The 27,841-nt window shown below is 39.8% G+C and overlaps 1 protein-coding gene across 1 annotated transcript; it reads left to right on the forward strand.

Annotated features, from left to right (window-relative positions):
• Positions 1-419: 419 nt before the first annotated feature.
• LOC131951937 (protocadherin Fat 4) lies at positions 420-27,841 on the forward strand. Its single transcript, XM_059314403.1, has 18 exons — positions 420-601; positions 1,270-1,863; positions 2,450-2,518; positions 3,010-3,109; positions 3,876-4,058; positions 5,178-5,318; positions 5,725-5,850; positions 6,237-6,339; positions 6,847-6,929; positions 7,760-7,862; positions 14,518-14,617; positions 17,277-17,380; positions 17,666-17,849; positions 18,085-18,262; positions 25,212-25,605; positions 25,797-25,823; positions 26,212-26,267; positions 26,669-27,841. Exons 2-18 carry the CDS (start codon positions 1,786-1,788, stop codon positions 26,791-26,793), a joined length of 2,154 nt encoding a protein of 717 aa, XP_059170386.1. The 5' UTR covers positions 420-601; positions 1,270-1,785; the 3' UTR covers positions 26,794-27,841.

Genomic DNA, 27,841 nt, shown 5'->3' on the forward strand with positions numbered 1-27,841 from the left:
TCAATACATTAAAAAGTGCTCGGTTAGATCAATAAAATGTGAGTCTACACAAACTAAACTCCCTCCACCTCCCTCCACCCCCCCCCCCCCCCCCCCCACCCCCCCACCGACATGACGGTCTCATGTTACCTTTCAAGTTTGCGAGAAGACCTGGACAATATGAGGCACCCAGAGCACTTCAAGCAACAAACCTCCGACTTGAAGACACACAGCTGAGGTGAAAAAACGTTCAAACCATTTTTCACGCATGATTGGAAGCGTGACGTAGTTGGTGTTTACACTTGACACCGTGGCGTGTTTGGTTTCACTGGCCCACCTTCACCTGGTACTTTTGTCACCGTGTCATTGAGCTAAACGACACTCTGCCCCCCCCCCCCCCCCCCATAAACAGGTGGGGTGGGCTGGGTGGGCTGGCACTCTAAGAGATCATCATATTATCAGAGATCGATTGGCCAGACATTCCGTCAGGGCCGAAGAGGTCGCAGCCTTATCACAGCGAGTGGACAGCCGTTGGTTTTTAATTCGGTTCTTGAAAATAACATTCGCATTATTCATTCAGTGTCATATTTAAAATTCTCCCATACGAGTCGTTCTCTTTACGGTACGTATTACTAAGATTTTAGTTAATTAATTAATTGATATACAAAGTAGAAAATGTAAAAATCTCTCACTGCTAGAATGTTTTATGAAAAGAAGTTAATAACAGATGGCCAAATACAGATGGCCAGATACAGATGGCCAGATACAGATGGCCAAATACAGATGGTCAAATATAGATTGTCAAATATAGATTGTCAAATACAGATGGCCAGATAATAATAAAATGACTAAATATAGAAGGCTAAATATAATGGCCAAATATAATAGCCGAAAATTGATGGCTTAATATAGTGGCCAAATTATAGAAGGCTAAATATATTGCCAAATATAGATGGCCAAATATAGATTGCCAAATATAAGATGGATAAATACAAATGGCCAATTAGGGCTTTTAGATGTAAAAATACAAATGGCCAAATATAGATGGTCAAAATTTATATAGAAGGCTAAATGTAGTTGCCAAATATAGATTGCAAAATATAGATGGCCAAATATTATAGCCAAATACAGATGGCTAAATACAGATGGCCAAATTTGGATTATTTACAGATGGCCAAATATAGATAGGCAAATATAGATGGACAAATATATTTGGGCAAATATCGATGGCAAAATATGTCCAAAAATAAATGTAGATCGACCTATGGTAAAACTAATATTTATTTTCAGGAGAAAAACTTCCACGGTATTGTTTAAAGCTAATACCCGGAGAGACAGTTGACCCAGAGTTGTCCCTGGAGAGACAGTTGACCCAGAGTTATCCTTGGAGAGACAGTTCACCCAGAGTTGTCCCTGGAGAGACAGTTGACCCAGAGTTATCCTTGGAGAGACAGTTCACCCAGAGTTGTATCTGGAGAGACAGTTGACCTATAGTTGGCCAAGAGTTTGACTAGGAGAGACAGTTGACCTATAGTTGGCCAAGAGTTTGACTAGGAGAGACAGTTGACCTATAGTTGGCCAAGAGTTTGACTAGGAGAGACAGTTGACCTATAATTGGCCAAGAGTTTGACTAGGGTGAGACAGATGACCTATATTTGGCCAAGAGTTTGACTAGGAGAGACAGTTGACCTATAGTTGGCCAAGAGTTTGACTAGGAGAGACAGTTGACCTATAGTTGGCCAAGAGTTTGACTAGTAGAGACAGTTGACCTATAGTTGGCCAAGAGTTTGACTAGGAGGGCCATCGATGGCCAACATGTCCCATCTATTAGCCAGCTGTCTTTTGATGTTAACTTACATGAAGATGGTAGCATGTCAAGTTCCTGTGAGTCAATTGTCATATATCATTATATTATCAACTCACTTGACATATATCACTATATTAGCAGCTTACTTGATATATATCATTATATTAGCAGCTCACTTGACATATAGCATTATATTAGCAGATCACTTGTCATATATCATTATATTAGCAGCTCACTTGACTTATATCACTATATTAGCAGCTCACTTGAAATATATCATTATATTAGCAGCTCACTTTTGTTAAATGATTCACTTGTTCTTTCAACTTGAATTTGTTGAATGATTCACTTGTTCACTCAACTTGAATTTGTTGAATGATTCTCTCGTTTACTCAACTTGAATTTGTTGAATGATTCTCTCGTTCACTCAACTTGAATTTGTTGAATGATTCTCTCGTTCACTCAACTTGAATTTGTTGAATGATTCTCTCGTTCACTCAACTTGAATTTGTTGAATGATTCTCTCGTTCACTCAACTTGAATTTGTTGAATGATTCTCTCGTTCACTCAACTTGAATTTGTTGAATGATTCTCTCGTTCACTCAACTTGAATTTGTTGAATGATTCTCGCGATCACTCAACTTGAATTTTTTGGACCAACAGATCATCACGCCCTTCACACGACCCTACAACATTCACGAAGACACAATCATAGAGACATCTATTGTAGAGGTGAGTTTAGTGGTTGTCAATGTTGGTCAGTGGTTGTCAGTGGTTAGTCAGTGGTTGTTAGAAGTAGTCAGTGGTTGTCAAAGTTGGTCAGTGGTTGATCAGTGGTTGGTAAAGGTTGGTCAGTGGTTGTCAGTGGTTGGTCAGTGGTTGTCATGGTTGGTCTGTGGTTGTCAAAGGCTGGTCTGTGGTTGTCAGTGGTTGTCATTATTTGGTCTGTGGTTGTCAGTGGTTGTCTGTGGTTGTCAAAGGTTGGTCAGAGGTTGTTAATGGTTGTCAGTGGTGGTTAGAGGTTTTCAGAGGTTGTTAAAGGTTGGTATTTGGTTGTCAAAGGTTGTTCTGTGGTTGTCAGTGGTTGGTCCGTGAAAGGTTGATCCGCGAAATGCCGCCGAAATTTGCAATTATAAATTCTATTTATATGTACACATGTATTTAAAGCGGCCAAATAAATGTAAATAACAAAACTAAAGCCTTGTACATGGATCAAACCACAGGTCAAGTGTACTAATCCTGGTGACGCCTGTCTGTGTAACGTTAAGGAAATTAACCCAGTCAACGGTCCCTTCACTGTATGGAAGAAAACTTCGACGTCAGGTTGGTCGCTGGAGTTATCGCCCCTAGTGGGCTGAGTTATTGCCACCACTAAGTAGAGTTATGGTCTTTAGTGGGTGGAGTTATAGTCCCTGATGGGTAGAGTTATGGTCCCTGATGGGTAGAGTTATAGTCCCTGATGGGTAGAGTTATGGCCTTTAGTGGGTGGAGTTATCCCTGATGGGTAGAGTTATGGTCCCTGATGGGTAGAGTTATAGTCCCTGATGGGTAGAGTTATGGTCCCTGATGGGTAGAGTTATGGTCCCTGATGGGTAGAGTTATGGTCCCTGATGGGTAGAGTTATGGTCCCTGATGGGTAGAGTTATGGTCCCTGATGGGTAGAGTTATGGTCCCTGATGGGTAGAGTTATGGTCCCTGATGGGTGGAGTTATGGCCTTTAGTGGGTGGAGTTATCCCTGATGGGTAGAGTTATGGTCCCTGATGGGTAGAGTTATGGCCTTTAGTGGGTGGAGTTATCCCTGATGGGTAGAGTTATGGTCCCTGATGGGTAGAGTTATAGTCCCTGATGGGTAGAGTTATGGTCCCTGATGGGTAGAGTTATGGCCTTTAGTGGGTGGAGTTATCCCTGATGGGTAGAGTTATGGTCCCTGATGGGTAGACTGTTGAATATCTCATGATTCAACTTGTGATTTCAATGTCCTGTTTTCGTGACTTTAATTTTAAGCTTAAATGTTTCAATGTATAAAAAAAAACACACTGGCGAATATATTGACCACTCCTCTCCCTCCCCCCCCCCCTCCCCCCCCAGCCTTCTACTGCTACTACACCGGCCAGGCCCAGGGAGGAAAACTGTCATTTAAAACAAACCCCACCTACTTCATCACCATCGAGTGTCGTAACGAGCTGGACACCAACTCCTCCACCACCCTCCTAGAGATCGACGTCCAGCAGAACCAAGCTCCGGTCATTTCAAACTCGAACTATCCCAGAGGTCAGCGTGCAGTTACATAAGCGTCACTAATCCTATCATAGGCGTCACTCTCATTCTTACATAGGCGTCACTCTTATTCTTACATTGGCGTCACTCTCTTTCTTACATAGGCGTCACTCTTATTCTTACATAGGCGTCACTAATCCTAACATAGGCGTCACTCTCTTTCTTACATAGGCGTCACTCTCTTTCTTTCATAGGCGTCACTTTAATTCTTACATAGGCGTCACTAATCCTAACATAGGCGTCACTCTCATTCTTACATAGGCGTCACTAATCCTAACATAGGCGTCACTCTCATTCTTACATAAGCGTCACTAATCCTATCATAGGCGTCACTCTTATTTCAATGTCTTAGTATAATCTTACATGTTTTAGTGTTGTATTGATATTTCATCTACACGAAACTCGATTTATAAGAACACAACCCACCCCTCACTTAAAGGGGTGAACTAAATTATTTGTTCATGGCTAAAATATTGATAGAATCTTTGAAGTTTTACAGTATCTAACATAGCCAAAATATTGATAGAATCTTTGAAGTTTTTACAGTATCTAACATAGCTAAAATATTGATAGAATCTTTGAAGATTTTACATAGGCGTCACTAATCCTAACATAGGCGTCACTCTCATTCTTACATAAGCGTCACTAATCCTATCATAGGCGTCACTCTTATTTCAATGTCTTAGTATAATCTTACATGTTTTAGTGTTGTATTGATATTTCATCTACACGAAACTCGATTTATAAGAACACAACCCACCCCTCACTTAAAGGGGTGAACTAAATTATTTGTTCATGGCTAAAATATTGATAGAATCTTTGAAGTTTTAGTATCTAACATAGCCAAAATATTGATAGAATCTTTGAAGTTTTTACAGTATCTAACATAGCTAAAAGATTGATAGAATCTTTGAAGATTTTACAGTATTTAACATAGCCAAAATATTGATAGAATCTTTGAAGTTTTTACAGTATCTAACATAGCCAAAATATTGATAGAATCCTTGAAGTATTTACAGTAACTGACAGCCAAAATATTGATAGAATCTTTGAAGTTTTTACAGTATCTAACATGTGAACTAATTAGTATACTATTCTGTGACGTCACGCCAGAAACCTTGACATTGGACGTGGGCAGACCTTACGTCCCAGGTGACGTCATCTACACAGTCTCAGCTACAGATGCTGAAAATGACCCCTTGACCTATTCGATCTCCACATCACCTTCAGTGGATTATTTTACTATAGGATCCCGTAAGTTTTTATTTTACTTTTGAATCTCGTTTAAGGCTGAGGGTATGAAGTAGTTTTGTCTAAAGTGGTCTAGTACTGGGGTGTACAGAGTTTAGTGCAGGGGTGTGGAGTGTGTAGGGCTGGGGTGTGGAGAGTGTAGGGCAGGGGTGTGGAATGTGTAGTGCTGGGGTGTGGAGAGTGTAGGGCAGGGGTGTAAAGTGTATATGGCTGGGGTGTAAAGTGTATACGTGCATTTTATTGATGTCGCCTGCCGGTTCCTAGATTCCAACCTAACCCTAACCCTAACCCTAACCCTAACCCTAACCCTAGATACAGCCTAACCCTAACCCTAACCCTAACCCTAATCCTGGATACAGCCTAACCCTAACCCTAGATACAGCCTAACCCTAACCCTTGTCTCGAGCAGGGGATGGCATCATGGCTATTAACACCGACCTGAGGGCCGCCACGGAGAAGTACATCGTGATCACGGTCACAGTCAAGGACAAGGTCAACACGGTCAACGACTTTGAGATATTTGTCACACTGACCAGTGAGTCAAGCTAATCTTCATGCCAACACCCGCAGTCCTGGCTACAGCCAACACCCGCAGTCCTGGCTACAGCCAACACCCGCAGTCCTGGCTGCAGCCAACACCCGCAGTCCTGGCTGCAGCCAACACCCGCAGTCCTGGCTGCAGCCAACACCCGCAGTCCTGGCTACAGCTATTTTATATTCACGTCTCACCTCAACATTTTAATTCACGTCTCACCTCAACATTTTAATTCACGTCTCACCTCAACATTTTAATTCACGTCTCACCTCAGAATATGTATATATATATATATATATATATATATATATATATATATATATATATATATATATATATATATATATATAGGCCTACAAATAAAAGCGTTTTTCTGCTTTGTTTAGACATGAACTCTCGACCTTTGATCACCAACCTGCCTGCAACCATGACGGTGCTAGAGACGGCTGCTAGTGGCTACAACATTATGACCTTGACCTTCAGTGACAGGTAAATCACGTATATAGGTAGACCGGGATGGGAATTCGAGTCTAAACATCTTCACTTGATATTAATTAGACTTCTAACCTGGTAATTAATTAGGTTGATCGTTTTTACAAATCAGTTAATTATTTATGCTATTCGGAGACAACTTTTTAAGTTATAAGTGTAAAGGACTGAACATAATCGCTTGCTTGTACAACAGCAAAATGTTCTCTCCCCTGCTACAGAATGTTCTCTCCCCTGCTACAAAATGTTCTCTCCCCTGCTACAAAATGTTCTCTCCCCTGCTACAGAATGTTCTCTCTCCTGCTACAAAATGTTCTCTCCCCTGCTACAAAATATTCTCTCTCCTGCTACAAAATGTTCTCTCCCCTGCTACAGAATGTTCTCTCTCCTGCTACAAAATGTTCTCTCCCCTGCTACAGAATGTTCTCTCTCCTGCTACAAAATGTTCTCTCCCCTGCTACAGAATGTTCTCTCCCCTGATACAAAATGTTCTCTCTCCTGCTACAGTGACATATACGTGCCGCAGCTCGTCCCCACATGCACGGTTGTCCCCAATGGTGATCAGTACAAGTTCACGTACGAATCTGGAAGTGAGTACCTCCATCCAACTTACCTCCATCCATCTTACCTCCATCCATCTTACCTCCATCCAACTTACCTCCATCCATCCAACTTACTTCCATCCAACTTACCTCCATCCATCTTACCTCCATCCAACTTACCTCCATCCAACTTACCTCCATCCAACTTACCTCCATCCATCCAACTTACTTCCATCCAACTTACCTCCATTCAACTTACCTCCATCCAACTTACCTATATCCAACTTACCTCCATCCAACTTACCTTTATCAACTTACCTCCATCCAACTTACCTCCATCCAACTTACCTTTATCAACTTACCTCCATACAACCTACCTCCATCCAACCTACCTCCATTAAACTTACCTCCATCCAACTTACCTCCATCCAACTTACCTCCATCCAACTTACCTCCATCTATCTTACCTCCATCCAACTTACCTCCATCCAACTTACTTCCATCCAACTTACCTCCATTCAACTTACCTCCATCCAACTTACCTTTATCAACTTACCTCCATCCAACTTACCTCCATCCAACTTACTTCCATCCAACTTACCTCCATCCAACTTACCTTTATCAACTTACCTCCATACAACCTACCTCCATCCAACCTACCTCCATTAAACTTACCTCCATCCAACTTACCTCCATCCAACTTACCTCCATCCAACTTACCTCCATCTATCTTACCTCCATCCAACTTACCTCCATCCAACTTACCTCCATTCAACTTACCTCCATTCAACTTACCTCCATTCAACTTACCTTTATCAACTTACCTCCATCCAAGAAAATTTTGATAACCCAATAAATTATTTTTCTCACAACACCAGCCCAAAAGTTGAGGTTGTCAACCTTAGCTAACGCTGCCAACCCACTGGACTACGAGACAACCAGTCAGTACAAAATAACATGCGTCCTTAGTGACGGATTCTTGTGAGCTTTTTTCCTTTTTCATATATACGAAGTATAGAGAAAGTCTTGTAATCGTGCAAAAAAAAAAAATCGATATTTTTGAAAATCTCGACGTTTTACACCTCACTGATACGGAAAAATATAATTTTGCAATCTTGTCCGTATGTCTGTGTGTATGTCTGTGTGTCTGTGTGTATGTAAACACGATAACTTGAGTACCGTTACAGCTAGGTTGATGAAATTTCATATATAATTTTTTTTATCAAAATCGTAGATCAGTATCAACTTTTGAGCGATTTCCGATAACCGGAAGTGTTACTTTTTTACTTTGAATTTTTCAAAAGCCTATTACTTGAGTACTATTTCAGATAGATAAATAAAATTTTACATGCAAGTAAAAGATTTAATTCTCTACCTTCTGTCAAATTTTGAGTAATTTTAGTTTACCGGAAGAACTAATTTACGCTTTTTCCGATTTCTCAAAAAAAAACGAATGTAAATTTATAAAGTACTAATAATATTCAGAACTATTATGCACATTTTATTTGGCGTTTACTGGTGTGCAATTCTTTTTCTACGAGATTTTATTCTATTTTAAAAAGTTTAAGTATTTAAAATGGATTAAAATTCAAGTCTTTATTCCGAGTTCCCATCCCCCCTTTTTTATATAAGAATATTCGAGAAAGTTTATGGGAGATCGTTCCCGGTTTATTTTTTAGAAGACAGGGATTTTTTTTTCTCACGTTCTCGTCTAGAGAAATTTTTGTTATCGATTTTGTGAAATATCTCGACATTTTACATCGTACCGTTTCAATAAAACGTTTTTCTGCTATTTTTTAGCATGTCTGTGTGCAGGTGTGTGTGTGTGTGTGTGTGTGTGTCTGTGTAGGTGTGTGTGTTTGTGTGTGTGTCTGAGTATATGCGTGTGTGTTTACAAACGCAATAACTTGAGCTACTTTTCAGTTAGGTTGACACATTTCATATTTAAATATCACTATAGGCAACTTTATTATTCACATTATAAAAACTGTAATAGATTGAGATAATTGTGAGGTCAAGGGAACTCACTCTTCTTGTATTAGTTATATTTATAATGTTGTTATTATTATGAGTGATGTCCCTTGTGCATTGTACTTCCTTCCTCTTTCCTTCATGGCTGTAAATAAAGGCTTGTTAACAACCAACGCGGCTTCTCGTCACTGATTGCCAATCTATCACATTTTGGCGACGAGGATAAAAATCTACTAGAAAGAGCACCTACTTACGCAAAAAAGAGGTTTGCTAGAGCTTATTAGCTAAGTATTTCTAGAATAATGGCGCTGTATGGCCAAATAAAAGAATTTGATTCGAATGATGAAATCATTCAAGATTACCTAGATAGGTTAAGCTTTTACCTTGAAGCAAACAACGTGACGATAGAAGCCAAAAAGAGAGCTGTTTTGTTAACAGTCATAGGGCCTCAACAATTTAGGCTACTAAAGGACTTATGCGCACCAGCTAGTCTAACTACCAAGAGCTTTAACGAGCTGAGCAAATTGCTAACAGACCACCATGCGCCTACCCCATCAAAGTTTCTATGTCGAGCTAGATTTGACAGTAGGACTCGTCAACCAAACGAGTCAATATCAGAATATGTTGCTGCTTTACGTCATTTAAGTAGATTCTGTGAATTTGGAGAAACGCTGTCTGACAGACTATGTGAAAAGTTTGTGACAGGGGTAAACAGCCCTGATATTCAAAGAAAGTTGCTGCTCGAGTCAGATCTAACATTGGAAAAAGCAATACAACTTGCAACTTCATTCCAGCAGTCATCAGATGCGGCGAAATCTCTTACGCCTTCAGGGATCCATGCAGTAAACAGCAGGTTAGTCAATAAACATCAACCCCATCAGAGCATTCCAACTTATGCTAAACAGCCTGCTCGTTCAAATCCTAGATCTAAATCTAGTAATAATTATCAAAAATGTCATCGATGCAAAGGTCCCCATGCATCTCATCGGTGCAAGTTCAAGTTAGCAACTTGTTATAAGTGCGGTAAGCAAGGTCACATTGCCAAGGCCTGCTTTGCAAAGTCTTCGTCTGTCGCTAAATCTAGCCAGTCAAGACAGTACCGCAACCAAGGGCAGCACTATGTTAACTCTCACCAAGACTACCTAACCCAACCAATGAATCACTCTACCAGTGAAAATGCTCAAACTGATTCGCAGCCGGATTTCAACCTGTTCTCTGTGAAATCAATAAGTCATGCTCCCATCAATGTACCAGTTTATATCAACGGTAAGAGCATCAGCTTCCAACTTGACACTGGAGCATCTCTAACAGTCATAACAAAGAAAGATTTTGACGCTGTCACAGGAGGATCAGTGCCTCTACAGCCATGTCACAAGTGTCTAACAACATACACTGGTGACAATGTTCCGGTATTAGGAGAGTGTATGGTTCATGTAAGTTATAATGGTCAAAGTGTTAAACTTCCTCTTCTTGTGGTTGAAGGAAATGGACCACCATTACTAGGTAGGAACTGGTTAAGTGATCTTAAGTTAAATTGGGAGAGTATTTGTTCATTGAAGAATGTAAGAGAATCTAGTCTTACTTCACTAGATAAAGTAATATCTGAAAATAAATGTGTTTTTGGTAATCCAGGATTACTAAATGATAGAACAGTGAAGATAAGCATTAAAGACACAAATCCAAGATACTGCAAAGCTAGAGTTCCACCTTATGCAATGAGGAATAAAATTGAAAATGAGCTAAGTAGATTGGAATCTAATGGCATCATAAAGAAGGTAGACTATTCCGATTGGGCAACGCCCATTGTGCCAGTGTTAAAGAAGGATGGTTCTATAAGAATTTGTGGAGATTATAAAACTACACTGAATAAGCAAATAGAGCTAAATAGGTACCCTATTCCTAACATTGAGGAAATTTCTTTGAATTTGGCAGGAGGAGACAAATTCACTGAATTAGACTTTAGTCATGCTTACACTCAACTAGAACTGCATCCAGATTCAAAAGTCTATACGACAATAAACACACACAAAGGACTCTACCAATATGAAAGACTATGTTTTGGCATATCATCTAGCCCTGGAATTTTCCAAGCTGTCATGGACAGTATTTTTAAGGATATTCCAAATGTTTGTGTGTACTTTGACAATGTGTACATAACTGGTAAGAATGACACTGAACATCTTAAAACACTTGATAAAGTATTGAAAATTGTTGGTGAAAAAGGTTTAAAGATAAACAAAGATAAATGTCAATTCATGTTGACAGAAATTAGTTTTCTTGGATATATATTAAGCAAACAAGGCATCAGACCTCAACCTGAGAAAACAAAAGCCATTAAAGAAGCACCCAAACCTGAAAATACCCAACAACTAAGAGCTTTTTTGGGCTTGATAAATTACTTTGCAAAGTTCATAGGAAATCTGTCTGGTAAACTATCACCACTGTACAAGCTGCTACAGAAAAATGCAACTTGGCACTGGGGTAAACAACAAGAAGCTGCTTTTAATACAGCAAAAGAGGCTTTGTCTGCTGACACCTTACTAACTCACTATGACCCAGGGAAAAGACTTGTATTGACATGTGATGCTTCACCAGATGGTGTAGGAGCAGTCTTGTCCCACATGGATGAGAAGGGTGACAGACCCATTGCTTTTGCCAGTAGATCTTTGAACCAGGCTGAGAAAAATTATTCTCAGTTAGATAAGGAAGGCTTAGGCATCATTTTTGGTGTTAAGAAATTTCATAAGTTTCTGTTTGGTAGGAAGTTCACCATCTTTACAGATCATAAACCATTGCTAGGTTTATTTGGAGAAAACAAAACCCTACCTGAGCATGCCTCACCAAGAATTCAAAGATGGGCTATCACACTAACTGCATACAATTATGAATTGAAATACAAACCTGGATCTGAGAATAGTGCAGATAGTCTTAGTAGATTACCTTTAAAAAACCAAAGCCTGAGCTATGTACCAGAAGATGTATTTGTTCTCTTCACTATCATGGATAACTCCAATATAGATGTGAATGATATTAAAAGAGAAACACAAAAAGATGAGTGCTTAATAAAAATATATGAGTACTGTAAGAATTGTTGGCCTGAAGAGTCTGTGAATGATGACTTAAGGCCATATTAAATAAGAAATAAAAACCTTTGTGAAGATAATATAAAAGATGGAGAAGATGCAGTCCATTATCAGTCAGAGTTGCCTAAACAAAGTATTTGTAACTTAATAAATGATTATGGTGATATGGCAATTTCAAATGTTTTAAAGAAAATACATTAGTAAGAAGGAATGTGATCATCAAACAACTTTGCTAACATCATTAGCACTTACAGAAACTAAAAGGGTGACATCAAAAAAAAAAAAAAAAGATTTTTGCCATTTAATACTTTCAGATGCCAATTCAAAAATAGTTCCATTAAATCATGACAACACATGCATTGAAAGAGAATTTGGTGTTAATAAGAATGTGTATCTAAGAAATTATGGGAGAAAGGAAAAATGGATACCAGGTCAAATTGTTCAATGTACAGGACCTGTGTCTTATAAAGTAAAAACAAATGATGGACTTATTGTCCGTAGACATGCAGACCAGTTAAAAATAACTTGTGCAGATAATAAGTGTGAATCTGTCAATCCCACCAAATCTGATCAGTTCACACCAACTCAGTTTGTTCCACAACCAAGTTCTGTTGATATGAGTGAACCAAGTTGTCTGGAGTCAGAAAATGTAAATTCTGGAGTTAATGATTTAAATCCTAGACCTCCTGAGATAGAGAATCCAAATGGTCAGAATATTGAGTCACCAAATCAAAAGCCACTGAGAAGGTCAAACAGGACAATCAAAATCCCAAATAAGTTAGACCTATGATTTTAAAGGTCAAAAGGACTTTGACATCATTGTTTTGTATCTTGATTATGTTGTAGCATATTGTGCATTGTATGTAAGGATGTAATCTACCATAGTGTTCATGTTACAATATAATTGGTGATTTTAGGATACTATCAATTATTCTATTGAGAGATGTGTTATTGTGTTCTAAGGGTAAAGGGATGTAATAGATTGAGATAATTGTGAGGTCAAGGGAACTCACTCTTCTTGTATTAGTTATATTTATAATGTTGTTATTATTATGAGTGATGTCCCTTGTGCATTGTACTTCCTTCCTCTTTCCTTCATGGCTGTAAATAAAGGCTTGTTAACAACCAACGCGGCTTCTCGTCACTGATTGCCAATCTATCACAAAAACAATTGAAATCCTTTTCTTTTTACAATGACACGATGTGTCTCGAACCCGTGCCACCTGTATGGTAACCTATTACAAGAACATCTTAGCTATCTATGCTATTTTGATCAGAGACGTATTTACTGGTATTATTATACTCTTAGTCTGCGTTAAGAAACTCGATTTACGCGAATAGGCCTTAGTATTATTTCAAATTTAATTTTATCTTAATTTAAATTAGCCAATCCATAGCTAAACCAACAAAGAGTTATATAAAAAAAAATGAAGGTCTGAAATAGTTTAGTATAGAAAATCATTATTATCTTGATCTAAATAGAGTTTTCTAGATCTAGATTCTACGACTTGTCTGGCTTAAGTCTAGTCTTTCGGTAGTTCTAGATCTAGAATCTAGAACCTTGGTAGATAAATCCCTTGTATTCTTGAATTAGATGATCCGTGAAGCTAAAAAGCAAAGATTTATTTGAAATATTTAAGGACTAAAATAGTTTAATAAAGAAACTCACTAATTTATTGTGATTTTATTTTTAACTAATTAATTTTGGTTTGACCTAGATTCTAGATTTTAGATCTAGGATTGACTTTTTCTTCGTCCGACAGCTGATCTCTAGATCTAGAGAAATTTATTGTATACTCAAATTAGAAGAACTGTTTAAAATTGAAAATAGTGTTGAAACCTAATAAAAATAGCAAACAGACGTATCGTTAAAGCTATAGCCGACAGAAAATTAGCTTTATAATGCGTTGAACTTTTGAATTGGCACCAAAATCTTCGATGGAAGCCGCCATTATTGTTATAAAAGTAAATAATTCATGTGACGTCACTATAAGTAAAGTCATTGTTCTGAAATGTTATAATTAATGTGGTCAATCTACCAATGAATATATCAATAGATTAATTAACTTCTTTAATGTGCGATTAACTGTTTGTTTAAAAAAGAAAATTGTTCTCTACCTAATTACGTATTGTACAGCTCTACACATAGTGCTGATTCTCTCCTGTAACCAAACAGTCAAACAAAAACAAAAAAAAATAATTATTCAAACATGTAAACAAACTTGAGTTTAAGTAGTATAAAGATAGATGGATTATCTCAAATAATTGTCTGAGAACTTTTCGCTCAATATTTTACCCCGAAAACTGCTTTGTCAAAAGCTTCAAAATTTATATAATCCGTTTATACTGTAAGTGCCATTCCACCCTTACTGTTGCGAGAATTTTTTTTTTTTGTGTAGACCTTTCGGATTGTGTTAGAGTTTCTTTATTTATTTGCCTGTGTTATTTAAAACGAGAAGAAGAAACCGAGCAAGTCTTTAAGAGATCGGCTATTCATGTAAAAATGAAACAAAACTTTGATATTCAAGATGACCTACTTTATGTTGTACTCCTCTTGCCCCCTCCCCCCTTCCCCTCCCTAGGGACTCTCAGAATGATGTACTCACGTTGAACGTTCAGAACGTCAACGAAGCGCCCACATTTGATGAGATCGCCTACTACTGTGATCTTTATGAGAGCAATGTAAGTAGCTTCGTCTAGTGGCTTAAGTCTGTTGGAGGTTTTAGTCTGTTAGAGGTTTAAGTCTGTTGGAGGTTTAAGTCTGTTGGAGGTTTAAGTCTGTTGGAGGTTTAAGTCTGTTGGAGGTTTAAGTCTGTTAGAGGTTTAAGTCTGTTGGAGGTTTAAGTCTGTTAGACGTTTAAGTCTATAGGAGGTTTAAGTCTGTTGGAGGTTTAAGTCTGTTGGAGGTTTAAGTCTGTTAGAGGTTTAAGTCTGTTGGAGGTTTAAGTCTGTTGGAGGTTTAAGTCTGTTGGAGGTTTAAGTCTGTTGGAGGTTTAAGTCTGTTGGAGGTTTAAGTCTGTTGGAGGTTTAAGTCTGTTGGAGGTTTAAGTCTGTTGGAGGTTTAAGTCTGTTGGAGGTTTAAGTCTGTTTGAGGTTTAAGTCTGTTAGAGGTTTAAGTCTATAGGAGGTTTAAGTCTGTTGGAGGTTTAAGTCTGTTGGAGGTTTAATTCTGTTAGACGTTTAAGTCTATAGGAGGTTTAAGTCTGTTAGAGGTTTAAGTCTGTTGGAGGTTTAAGTCTGTTAGAGGTTTAAGTCTGTTGGAGGTTTAAGTCTGTTGGAGGTTTAAGTCTGTTGGAGGTTTAAGTCTATAGGAGGTTTAAGTCTGTTGGAGGTTTAAGTCTGTTGGAGGTTTAATTCTGTTAGACGTTTAAGTCTATAGGAGGTTTAAGTCTGTTAGAGGTTTAAGTCTGTTGGAGGTTTAAGTCTGTTAGAGGTTTAAGTCTGTTGGAGGTTTAAGTCTGTTGGAGGTTTAAGTCTGTTGGAGGTTTAAGTCTATAGGAGGTTTAAGTCTGTTAGAGGTTTAAGTCTGTTGGAGGTTTAAGTCTGTTAGAGGTTTAAGTCTGTTGGAGGTTTAAGTCTGTTAGAGGTTTAAGTCTATAGGAGGTTTAAGCCTGTTGGAGGTTTAAGTCTGTTGGAGGTTTAAGTCTGTTGGAGGTTTAAGTCTGTTAGAGGTTTAAGTCTGTTGGAGGTTTAAGTCTGTTGGAGGTTTAAGTCTGTTAGACGTTTAAGTCTATAGGAGGTTTAAGTCTGTTAGAGGTTTAAGTCTGTTGGAGGTTTAAGTCTGTTAGAGGTTTAAGTCTGTTGGAGGTTTAAGTCTGTTGGAGGTTTAAGTCTGTTGGAGGTTTAAGTCTGTTAGAGGTTTAAGTCTGTTGGAGGTTTAAGTCTGTTGGAGGTTTAAGTCTGTTGCAGGTTTAAGTCTGTTGGAGGTTTAAGTCTGTTGGAGGTTTAAGTCTGTTGGAGGTTTAAGTCTGTTGGAGGTTTAAGTCTGTTGGAGGTTTAAGTCTGTTAGAGGTTTAAGTCTATAGGAGGTTTAAGTCTGTTGGAGGTTTAAGTCTGTTGGAGGTTTAATTCTGTTAGACGTTTAAGTCTATAGGAGGTTTAAGTCTGTTAGAGGTTTAAGTCTGTTGGAGGTTTAAGTCTGTTAGAGGTTTAAGTCTGTTGGAGGTTTAAGTCTGTTGGAGGTTTAAGTCTGTTGGAGGTTTAAGTCTGTTGGAGGTTTAAGTCTGTTGGAGGTTTAAGTCTGTTGGAGGTTTAAGTCTGTTAGAGGTTTAAGTCTATAGGAGGTTTAAGTCTGTTGGAGGTTTAAGTCTGTTGGAGGTTTAATTCTGTTAGACGTTTAAGTCTATAGGAGGTTTAAGTCTGTTAGAGGTTTAAGTCTGTTGGAGGTTTAAGTCTGTTAGAGGTTTAAGTCTGTTGGAGGTTTAAGTCTGTTGGAGGTTTAAGTCTGTTGGAGGTTTAAGTCTATAGGAGGTTTAAGTCTGTTGGGGGTTTAAGTCTGTTTGATGGTTAAATTTACTAGTGTCTTAAATCTGCAACAGGCTTAGGTATGCTAGAAGCTTTAGTTGCATGAGACTTGTCTCTTGTAGGCTTAGACCATTAGAGGCTTAAATCTACTAGAGGCTTAAGTTGCATGAGACTTGTCTCTTGTAGGCTTAGACCATTAGAGGCTTAAATATACTAGAGGCTTAAGTTGCATGAGACTTGTATCTTGTAGGCTTAGACCATTAGAGGCTTAAATCTACTAGAGGCTTAAGTTGCATGAGACTTGTCTCTTGTAGGCTTAGACCATTAGAGGCTTAAATATACTAGAGGCTTAAGTTGCATGAAACTTGTCTTTTGTATGCTTAGACCATTAGAGGCTTAAATCTACTAGAGGCTTAAGTTGCATGAGACTTGTATCTTGTAGGCTTAGACCATTAGAGGCTTAAATATACTAGAGGCTTAAGTTGCATGAGACTTGTCTCTTGTAGGCTTAGACCATTAGAGGCTTAAATATACTAGAGGCTTAAGTTGCATGAGACTTGTCTCTTGTAGGCTTAGACCATTAGAGGCTTAAATCTACTAGAGGCTTTAGTTGCATGAGACTTGTCTTTTGTATGCTTAGACCATTAGAGGCTTAAATCTACTAGAAGCTTAAGTTGCATGAGACTTGTCTCTTGTAGGCTTAGACCATTAGAGGCTTAAATCTACTAGAGGCTTTAGCTGCATGAGACTTGTCTCTTGTAGGCTTAGACCATTAGAGGCTTAAATCTACTAGAAGCTTAAGTCTACTAGACACTTCGCTTACAAAAGACTAAAATCCCATTGGGAAAAGTTGATTCATGATAGTTTATTATGCCAGGCTGGAGTTTCTTTGTGTGACCTTGATGCTGTCATTGTTGACCCTGAGGGTGACACAATCACCTCTATAGGATTTGTTAGCGGAAACAACAGCAACAGATTCAGGTGAGCAAGCTCTAATCTGGGACATTCCAATGTCACGTGACTTGTCTATCGTATCACCTTGTCTATCGTATCAACTTGTCTATCGTATTAACTTGTCTATCGTATTAACTTGTCTATTGTATCAACTTGTCTATCGTATTAACTTGTCTATCGTATCAACTTGTCTATCGTATCAACTTGTCTATCGTATTAACTTGCCTGACCTGCCAAATCACCTGTCACCTGACCTGCCAAATCACCTGTCACCTGACCTGCCAAATTACCTGTCACCTGACCTGCGTGCAGGTATGACCGTTCCACCACCACCATCACATTTAACGTGGACTATGACGTGGACCAGAACGCCATGCCCACAAGTGTGGTGCTACAACTGCAGGCTGTGGACGTGTACGGCGCCAGCAAGACGGTGCCAGTCTACATCAACATCATGGACTCTAACGACAACACCTGCTCGTTTGGTGCTACGTCTGTGAGTACTCGCTTAACTAACAAATGTTGCACTCGCCCAACAACAAATGTTGCACTCGCACAACAACAAATGTTGCACTCGCCCAACAACAAATGTTGCAATCGCTCAATATTCCTCATAAATTAATTTACCCATCGCTGTCGTCCTAAGCATAATTTTTATCACCGCCACCACCACCTCCTAACCTACTTTACACTCGGTCATTATTTGATAATCCCAACTTTGACATCGATAGAGCGTGACCTTCAAAGCTGACCAGTCCACCCAGCTGGGGAGTCTTGGGAGTTTTGCTGCCACAGACAACGACCGGACCTCGCCCAACAACCTGCTCTCCTATGAGGTTATCCAGGCCATCCCATCAGACTCGCTCAACTATATCTCTGCTTACAGTGACGGCTCTTTGGCTTACATTGGTCAGTACGGCTCTTGTTGCGGTTGTGGCTCTTGTGGTTGTGGCTCATGTTTTGGTTGTTGCTCTTGTTGTAAATGTGGCTCTTGTTGTGGTTGTCACTCTTGTTGTGGCTGTGGCTCTTGTGACCTACTTTGGTCTTTTTCTTTATTTATATTATTTAGTTGGCTTGAGTTATGTAATTGACCTTGGGAGAGTTGTTAGTTCACCTGATCTCCTCGGTCAACTGAACTCCATCACGTCATGTGACTTGGATTTTAATCCTTATCAGAACCTCGGCCAATGGTCTTATAGCATTGTAGATCCTTAACTGATCCTCGACCAATGGCCTAACAACATTACAGTAACCTCCCTTGGTTTTGATCCTAGATATAAACTCGACCGAGATTTCTAGAGGGAGGACTTTGACCTAGACCCCGGGAGACACAGTGCGGCGTGTGTGTGTGTGTGAAGTTTTATTTGAATTGTTCAGTTCGTGGTGATATATTTTAGTTCCTCACCATACGAGTTTTATGGCCATTCTAGTGTTTATGAGATATTGCTTAGGTGTGTTATTTCACCAAGTTGTATGGTCATTCCAGTGTTTATGATATTGTATTTAGGTGTGATATTCCTCCAAGGCCTTACCTGTGACTTTGATATCTAATTGTTAGATATATTTCAGTATCTTTGAGTTATCTGTAAGTGATTTTTGTGGTTTATTTATTGATCTTAATGAATTATACTTTGGTGTTGACTTAATGTCTATTGTACATACTTGTTCACAAATTAAAATAGTAGTTGTCAGTTTAACCTAAGTTCTCCTTCTTCTTCTTCGTTCTTAATATTAGTGTTGAAGGGGGATCGAGATTTATCTGCCAGTGGGTTTGAACTCGAGACTTTGTCGAATTTATCAACCATGAGCTTTTGCCGACTCGACCACGCCTCCAACACAATTAAGCGTTACGTGTCAACTGGTTATGCGCCATTGAGGCCATTGACTCCGATTTCAGCCTGCTTTTCTTTTTGGATTTGCTTCCATAGCCTTTGTCCAACCTAAGTTGAGTTTCATCTTTCCTACGTGTTAGTTCCCATAGACTGTTGTAACAAGCCCACGTAGATGCAGGTGTGCTCATACTGTCCATGGGTATTTCTGTCTAACTACATTAAACGAACCCGGGGCGTTCGCCTGTTCCGCGTCTGTCAGACGGCGATCGTTACAAGTGAGGGCTCGACTGGTATTTTGATTTGTGTGCAAGTTTGGCACTAGTTTAAGTGTGTGATCTAGAGTTAGGTCAAAAGGTTAAATAAGTTGAACTAGTTCTTGGATAGTTGTTTTTTTTATCAGTTGGTGGTAAACATTGTGAGTTGGCTATGGAGTCTTTGTTGGCAAGTCTTACTGTGGAGGCAGTTGAGAAGCTAGGTAGAAAGGATTTGATAGCTGTTGTCAAAGAGTTAAGCCTAGAGTATACAGGTACTCAGACCTCTAGGGTATTGAAAGACAAGGTTATAGTCCACTTCTTTAATGAAGGTATTTTAGATGAGGGTCTCCTTACTGAGGTTTTGGCACGTGAGGTGAAAAGTGTTGATAGGGAGTTAGAGGCTAAAATCAACTTAGAAGAATAGGAGTTGGCTTTAAAAGAAAGAGAGTTTGAGGCCAGATTAGAGTTAGAAAGAGAAGTTCAGATGAAGAGGTTAGAGTATGAGTTTGGTATTATTGGCAGTAGTACGAGGTCAGGAGATCCTTCTCGGTTGTCTGTGGCCCAAACATTGGCCAAGTTTTGTAAACTAGTCCCAAAGTTTGATGAGTCTGATCTTGCTGTATTTTTTAATACTTTTGAGAACCTTGCCAAATGTTGTCAATGGCCTGATAACGCAGTCACAGCGTTATTAAGCACTGTTCTAATAGGAAAGGCCGCCACCACATACCAAGCACTCTCTCGGGAGGTCCAGTCCGATTATAAAAGGGTCAAAGCTGCCATTCTGAAGGCTTATGAGGTAACTCCAGAAGCCTACAGAACTAAGTGCAGAAAAATTAGGAAGCATCAGAACTAGGCATATGTTGAATTCCTATTTGAAAAAGAAAAGATATTTTCAAGATGGCTCCATTCTGAGAATGTCGACGACTTCGACAAACTCAAAAGTCTGATCCTAAGAGAAGATTTTCTCAATGCAGTACCAGAAGAGATCAGACTACACATCTTGGATAACCGAATAACAGATATCAAAAGGGCAGTGGAGTCAGCCGATACCTACGAGCTGGTACATAAGAAACCACAGGGGTCTTGTACCAGATTCAATCCAGTACTCCCTCTCATGAGCAACAATCCCCCTGTTGGCCAGTTGCTGAGATCTCGCCAGTCACCACAGAAGCCCAGAATCACAGCCAGGCAACGAGTGATCTGCCACTATTGCAAGAAGCCTTGGCACGTCATCAAGGACTGTTTCCTGCGACAGCGAGACAACCGAGAGTTTATACGAACATCATCTCGTAACGCTCTCCCCCATCAAGCAAGTCCAAAGGTGAACCCCGCCCGTCGTGATGACACTACACCTACGTGTCCACAGGGAGGTAATGAAGTACCCACCACTTTCGTCCAGTCATCTTATGACTATCCTCTTCACCGACCGGTTACATCAGAGGCAACCAATGTCGAAGAATCGAGAACGGTTGGCTTCACGTCATTCATGACAGATGCTGTCATCAGTAACCCTGGGGATCCATCATCAACGCGGAACATAGTAGTCCTGAGAGACACTGGGGCTTCTCAGTCACTTTTGCTGAGAGACTCATTGAACATTGCACCAGAAACCAACACCGGTGATGTCACCATTATACAAGGAGTGGGAGCAGAACCAACTGTAATTCCACTACACAAGTTCAACCTGACACATCAACTCGTCCAAGGAGAGGTCATCCTAGGGGTAATCGACTCCATCCCTGTCCCAGGAGTGCACTTGCTCCTAGGTAACGACTTAGCGGGAAGCAAAGTCCACCCCCAGAAAGTTCAGAACCCATTTTCTACAGACCCCGACGATGAAAATGAACTGTATCCAGTTTGTGTGGTAACACGCAGCCAAACCAAGCAGTCGGCTGATACAGGTCCAGATCTACGCAAGTCGACTTCGAGCAATCCGATTCCCAAACCGGAATCTGTGCCTCTAGAGGGTCCATTCATGGAATTACCTCTGGAAATATCCCATGAGGACATTGTAAAAGCACAGAAAGAAGACGCAGAACTCCAATCGGTGGTCGTGAAATCCCTCTCAGCCGACGATGGGGAGTATTTCATCGCAAATGACCTGGTCTTCCGACGTTTTTTCCCATCGACTGCTTCGCCTGCTGAACCGTGGTTGGTGAAAAACCAACTATGGGTCCCTCCACCATACCGGCTGGAGATCCTGAAATTGGCCCATGACAACCAGATCTCAGCTCATCCTGGAGTCAGGAAAACGATGGCGAAAATCAAAGAACTGTTCTTTTGGCCGAGAATGCGCAACGATGTCACCCGTTATTGCAAACATTGCAAGGACTGTCAGTTGGTTGGGAAACCCAATCAAAATATTCCCAAGGCCCCGGTGAGACCGATACCTGTGCTACACGAAGCATTCAACAAGATTACCAAGGACTGCGTCATCGACTTCCCAGACCGGAGAAAGAAGCAACAAAACTACCATGTTAATTCATTAAAGAAGTACTATGATGTTAGTACTAACTCTTTCTCCACAGCTAAGGTTATATTACCTATAAGTATATCTAATGAATCTGATGATGCTACTCATGACATGTACCAGTCCCCAAAATTGTTAAAGTCCCCATTTTTGACCCATTTAGAAGACCATCTGATGAGAATCAGAAATTATCACAGGTAATTAAAACCTTTCCCTCCATTCTTAGGGATGGCTGGTTATTACAGACGTTTTTGTAAGAATTTTTCAGCTGTTGCTGAACCATTGACAGCTTTGTTAAAGAAAGGTGTTGATTTTGTATGGTCAAATGAGTGTCAGAATGCCTTTCTAGACATTAAATGCTTTTTGTCTAATGCACCTGTGATGGCTGCTCCAGATTTTAGTAAGCCTTTCAAACTTGCTATTGATGCAAGTGACTTAGCCATTGGCTCTGTCTTGTTTCAGGAAGACAGCCAAGGTATTGACCATCCAATTGCCTTTTTTCCGAGGAAACTGAATAAGAATCAGAAGAATTATTCCACCATTGAAAAAGAAGCATTAGCTTTAGTCCTGTCCTTACAGCATTTTGAGGTTTATGTTACTTCCGCAATAAATCGAGTCATGGTATTTTCTGACCATGATCCTCTTAAATTCACTACTAAGTTGGGACCGAATAACAACAGAATTTTAAGATGGTGTTTATTTTTCCAAAACTTTAATCTGGTTATTTCCCATATTAAAGGAACTGATAACATTGTAGCTGACTGTTTGTCAAGAATGTAAAACAATTTTTGATATTCACATTGATCATGTGAAACTTTTGTGGTTAGTTATGACCATTTTACAAATGTTATGTATGATTGAACTGTAGCCTGGTGGCTGGAGTTCCAAGCTTTCACTCAGATCTGAATTGTACGTTTTGTTCAAACTGTTATATTGTTGAAAATGCCTGTTATTTTCAAATGAACCTTATTTAAAGGTGGTTTTGAATAATGTGAATTAAGTTAGTATAAAATGTATCACATTATTCAGTTGATGGTATAGTGGGACATTTAAATAAATGAATTACCTTGTAAGTTTCCCACATGTTATATCCAGATGGATATGTTTTGTTGCCCTTGCAAAAGGAACTTTGATGCATTCTTATTTTGAGGAGGATTATTTCGCTTTGGTAAATTGTTAAAAGGCGAATTGTTTCCCTTTAATTTCTAAGGATGTTTTTTCCTGATATAGAAATTTTGTTAGTTACTTTAATTGGACATTTTTTATGTCAGATTTGTTCCATATATTTATTTCTTTTTTTTGTGTAACAAATCTGACTCTCTAAAAGGGAGGGGATGTGACCTACTTTGGTCTTTTTCTTTATTTATATTTTTTAGTTGGCTTGAGTTAAGTAATTGACCTTGGGAGAGTTGTTAGTTCACCTGATCTCCTCGGTCAACTGAACTCCATCACGTCATGTGACTTGGATTTTAATCCTTATCAGATCCTAGGCCAATGGTCTTATGGCATTGAAGATCCTTAACCGATCCTCGACCAATGGCCTTACAACATTACAGTAACCTCCCTTGGTTTTGATCCTAGATATAAACTCGACCCGAGATTTCTCGAGGGAGGACTTTGACCTAGACCCCGGGAGACACAGTGCGGTGTGTGTGTGTGTGTGAAGTTTTATTTGAATTGTTCAGTTCGTGGTGATATATTTTAGTTCCTCACCATACGAGTTTTATGGCCATTCTAGTGTTTATGAGATATTGCTTAGGTGTGTTATTTCACCAAGTTGTATGGTCATTCCAGTGTTTATGATATTGTATTTAGGTGTGTTATTCCTCCAAGGCCTTACCTGTGACTTTGATATCTAATTGTTAGATATATTTCAGTATCTTTGAGTTATCGGTAAGTGATTTTTGTGGTTTATTTATTGATCTTAATGACTTATACTTTGGTGTTGACTTAATGTCTATTGTACATACTTGTTCACAAATAAAAATAGTAGTTGTCAGTTTAACCTAAGTTGAGTTTCATCTTTCCTACGTGTTAGTTCCCCTAGACTGTTGTAACAAGCCCACGTAGATGCAGGTGTGCTCATACTGTCCATGGGTATTTCTGTCTAACTACATTAAACGAACCCGGGGCGTTCGCCTGTTCTGCGTCTGTCAGACGGCGATCGTTACACTCTTGTTGTGGTTGTGGCTCTTGTTAAGGCTGTGGCTCTTGTTGTGGCTCTTGTTGTGGCTCTTGTTTTGGCTCTTATTGTGACTCTTGTTGTGGCTCTTGTTGTGGCTCTTGTTGTAGCTGTGGCTCTTGTTGTCGCTGTGGCTCTTGTTGTGGCTCTTGTTGTAGCTGTGGCTCTTGTTGTGGTTGTGGCTCTTATTGTGGCTGTGGCTCTTGTTGTGGCTCTTGATGTGGCTCTTGTTGTGGTTGTGGCTCTTGTTTAGGCTGTGGCTCTTGTTGTGGCTGTGGCTCTTGTTGTGGCTGTGGCTGTTGTTGTGGTTCTGGCTCTTGTTGTGGCTCTTGTTGTGGCTCTTTTGTAGCTCTTGTTGTGGCTCTTGTTGTGGCTGTGGCTGTTGTTGTATTGTGGCTCTTATTGTGGCTGTGGCTCTTGTTGTGGCTCTTGTTGTGGCTCTTGTTGTGGCTCTTGTTGTGGCTCTTGTTGTGGCTCCTGTTGTAGCTGTGGCTCTTGTTGTGGTTGTGGCTCTTGTTTTGGCTGTGACTCTTGTTGTTGTACTTGTTGTGGTTGTGGTTCATGTTGTGGCTGTGGCTCTTGTTGTGGCTCTTTTGTAGCTCTTGTTGTGGCTATTGTTGTGACTGTGGCTGTTTTTGTATTGTGGCACTTATTGTGGCTGTGGCTCTTGTTGTGGCTCTTGTTGTGGCTCTTGTTGTGGCTCTTGTTGTGGCTCTTGTTGTAGCTGTGGCTCCTGTTGTAGCTGTGGGTCTTGTTGTGGTTGTGGCTCTTGTTGTGGCTCTTGTTATGGCTCTTGTTGTGGCTCTTGTTATGGCTCTTGTTGTAGCTCTTGTTGTGGCTCTTGTTCTGGTTGTGGTTTTTGTTTTGGCTGTGACTCTTGTTGTGGTACTTGTTGTGGTTGTGGTTCTTGTTGTGGCTGTGGGTCTTGTTGTGGTTGTGGCTCTTGTTGTGGCTCTTGTTATGGCTCTTGTTGTGGCTCTTGTTGTGGCTGTGGCTCTTGTTGTTGCTCTTGTTGTGGCTCTTGTTGTGGCTCTTGTTGTAGGTTTGGCTCTTGTTGCGCGCTAAAATGTGCATTAAAAAACATTTTTAGCTAAAGCTAACACTTCTTCTAACTCTCTAGGTTTAATACCTGAGTCCAACACTGGGAAAAGCTATAGCCTCGTTGTGAGGTGCAAAGATGGCGGCTCCCCACAGAGGACGTCACAAGGAACCATCGTGTTGACCTACCAGATAACAACCACAACCAGCACAACTACGACCACAACAACCTCCACAACCAGCACCAGCACCACAACATCAACCACTACTGCAAGCAGCAACATTTTCAACAACGATGCTTTTGTGGCCGTGTTTGCCATCCTTATGTCACTCCTGGTGCTCGGACTTCTCGTGGGCTTGTACTTCCTGCTGCGGATGTGTGGTCTTTGTGGCGCCCCCTCGCTCGGGGCGGCGGGAGGCGCCCCTAGTGGAAATCTTTGTGGTCAAAATGGGTGCAACGACTTCTGCTGTCCAAAGTGAGGTTTCAAAAACGTCTCTAACTTGTTCAAATCAGACACTAACTTGTCTAAATTATGACACTAACTTGCCCAAATCATGACACTAACTTGTTTAAATCATGACACTAACTTGTCTAAATTATGACAGTAATAACTACTTGTCTAAAAATATTAACAATTAGTTTGACTTATGTTTTTGTTTTCCCCAGACAAGAGGTCCAGCCAGTTGATGACTAGTGAGTTTTTAAAATATCTTTTTTAACACTTTTGGCAAAGCTGAGTTTTTACAGCTTACACATTGACTAAGTTTGGCAAACATCTTTACAGCCTACACATTGACTAAGTTTGGCAAACATCTTTACAGCTTACACATTGACTAAGTTTGGCAAACATCTTTACAGCCTACACATTGACTAATTTTGGCAAACATCTTTACAGCCTACACATTGACTAAGTTTGGCAAACATCTTTACAGCCTACACATTGACTAAGTTTGGCAAACATCTTTACAGCCTACATATTGACAAATATAGGTCTTCGCTTTAGCCCATTTGACGACCAAGTAGCTTGATTAACCTGATACACATGAAACGTTGGTGACCTTGACCTAATTATTATCCCCAGCTTCAACACTGCCGTGCGCACAAACAACGATTACAGGGACCCATACTGGAAGACAAGTGAGGCATCCCTGACCTACATGTTGCTGTCCCTGACCTACATGTTGCTGTCCCTGACCTACATGTTGCTGTCCTTGACCTACATATTGTTTTCCCTAACCTACATGTTGCTGTCCCTGACCTACATGTTGCTGTCCCTGACCTACATGTTGCTGTCCCTGACCTACATGTTGCTGTCCTTGACATGTTTAGTGGATATTTAAGTTGCATATTTGTAGGTCGTGAAATGTTTAGTGAATATTTATGTTGCATTTGTTTAGATTGTGAATGTTTAGTGGATATCTATGTTGCACATTTTAGGTCCGTAAATGTTTAGTGGATATCTATGATGGATTGGTTTAGGTCGTGAAATCTTTATTCTTATCGTCTTTCTGCTATTGGTAAACTTTTCAAACCAACAGGTGATCACTACGAAACCGGAACCGGTTACAACTCAGCCGGTGACCCTTACGCCAAGAATGCATTAGAGGGCGGGTTCAAGCGATTAGCACTACCAGCGCCCCCGCCCCAAGGACACCAGTTCTAGATGAGCCCCACCCTTATCGCATCGCATTACCAACAGATCACCAACATCACTACCACACCAACACACACCAACAGCTTCACACACCAATACATCAACACGACGGAAATCGTCTGCCAATTGGTTGAATCACCAGCAACATTGATTGAGTCACCAGAACATTGATTGAGTCACCAGAACATTGATTGAGTCACCAACAACATTGATTGAATCACCAGCAGCATTGATTGAGTCACCAAAAACATTGATTGAGTCACCAAAAACATTGATTGAGTCACCAAAAACATTGATTGAGTCACCAACAACATTGATTGAGTCACCAGAACATTGATTGAGTCACCAGCAACATTGATTGAGTCACCAAGAACATTGATTGAGTCACCAAGAACATTGATTGAGTCACCAAAAACATTGATTGAGTCACCAGAACATTGATTGAGTCACCAACAACATTGTTTTAGTCACCAACAACATTGATTGAGTAACCAGCAGCATTGTTTTAGTCACCAACAACATCAACATTAGATTTTATATATATGAGCCAGTAACCTTTAAAGTTTCTATTTTTTAACAAGCTTTTATTTAGTTCGCAATGTCTGTTTGTTTGTTTATTTGTTTGTGGGTTTGTGGCAAATCTTGTAACTCAATTTCAACACACTTTCAATGCAGCGATTTCGTTCGAACTTTCCGGATACATTCCACTTCGATGACAATACAGGTCTATTTATTTTTTAATATAATTATACTAGCTGAATACACGTGCTCCAACACGGTAAATCTTTTTTTAAATTTACCAACTTAAGAACAGAACAACACTAAACACAAACACAAAACAAAAACACAAAGTCAAACACTACACAAACACAAACACAACGCAAACACAAACACAAACTCAAACACAACACGAACACAACACTCATAACATAAACACAACTTCACTGCAAAAATAAACGCATAGTGCTCAGAGTCTAGCCCGTGGCGCCAAATCGCACCCCGTCCGAGCGCCGGCGGAAACGCCTGATTCAATTTAGTGAACGACTATAAATCCCCC

Source organism: Physella acuta, unplaced genomic scaffold (assembly GCF_028476545.2).
Source record: "Physella acuta isolate Inbredline_101_S28 unplaced genomic scaffold, ASM2847654v3 ptg000067l, whole genome shotgun sequence".
Taxonomy (NCBI): Eukaryota; Metazoa; Mollusca; class Gastropoda; family Physidae; genus Physella; species Physella acuta.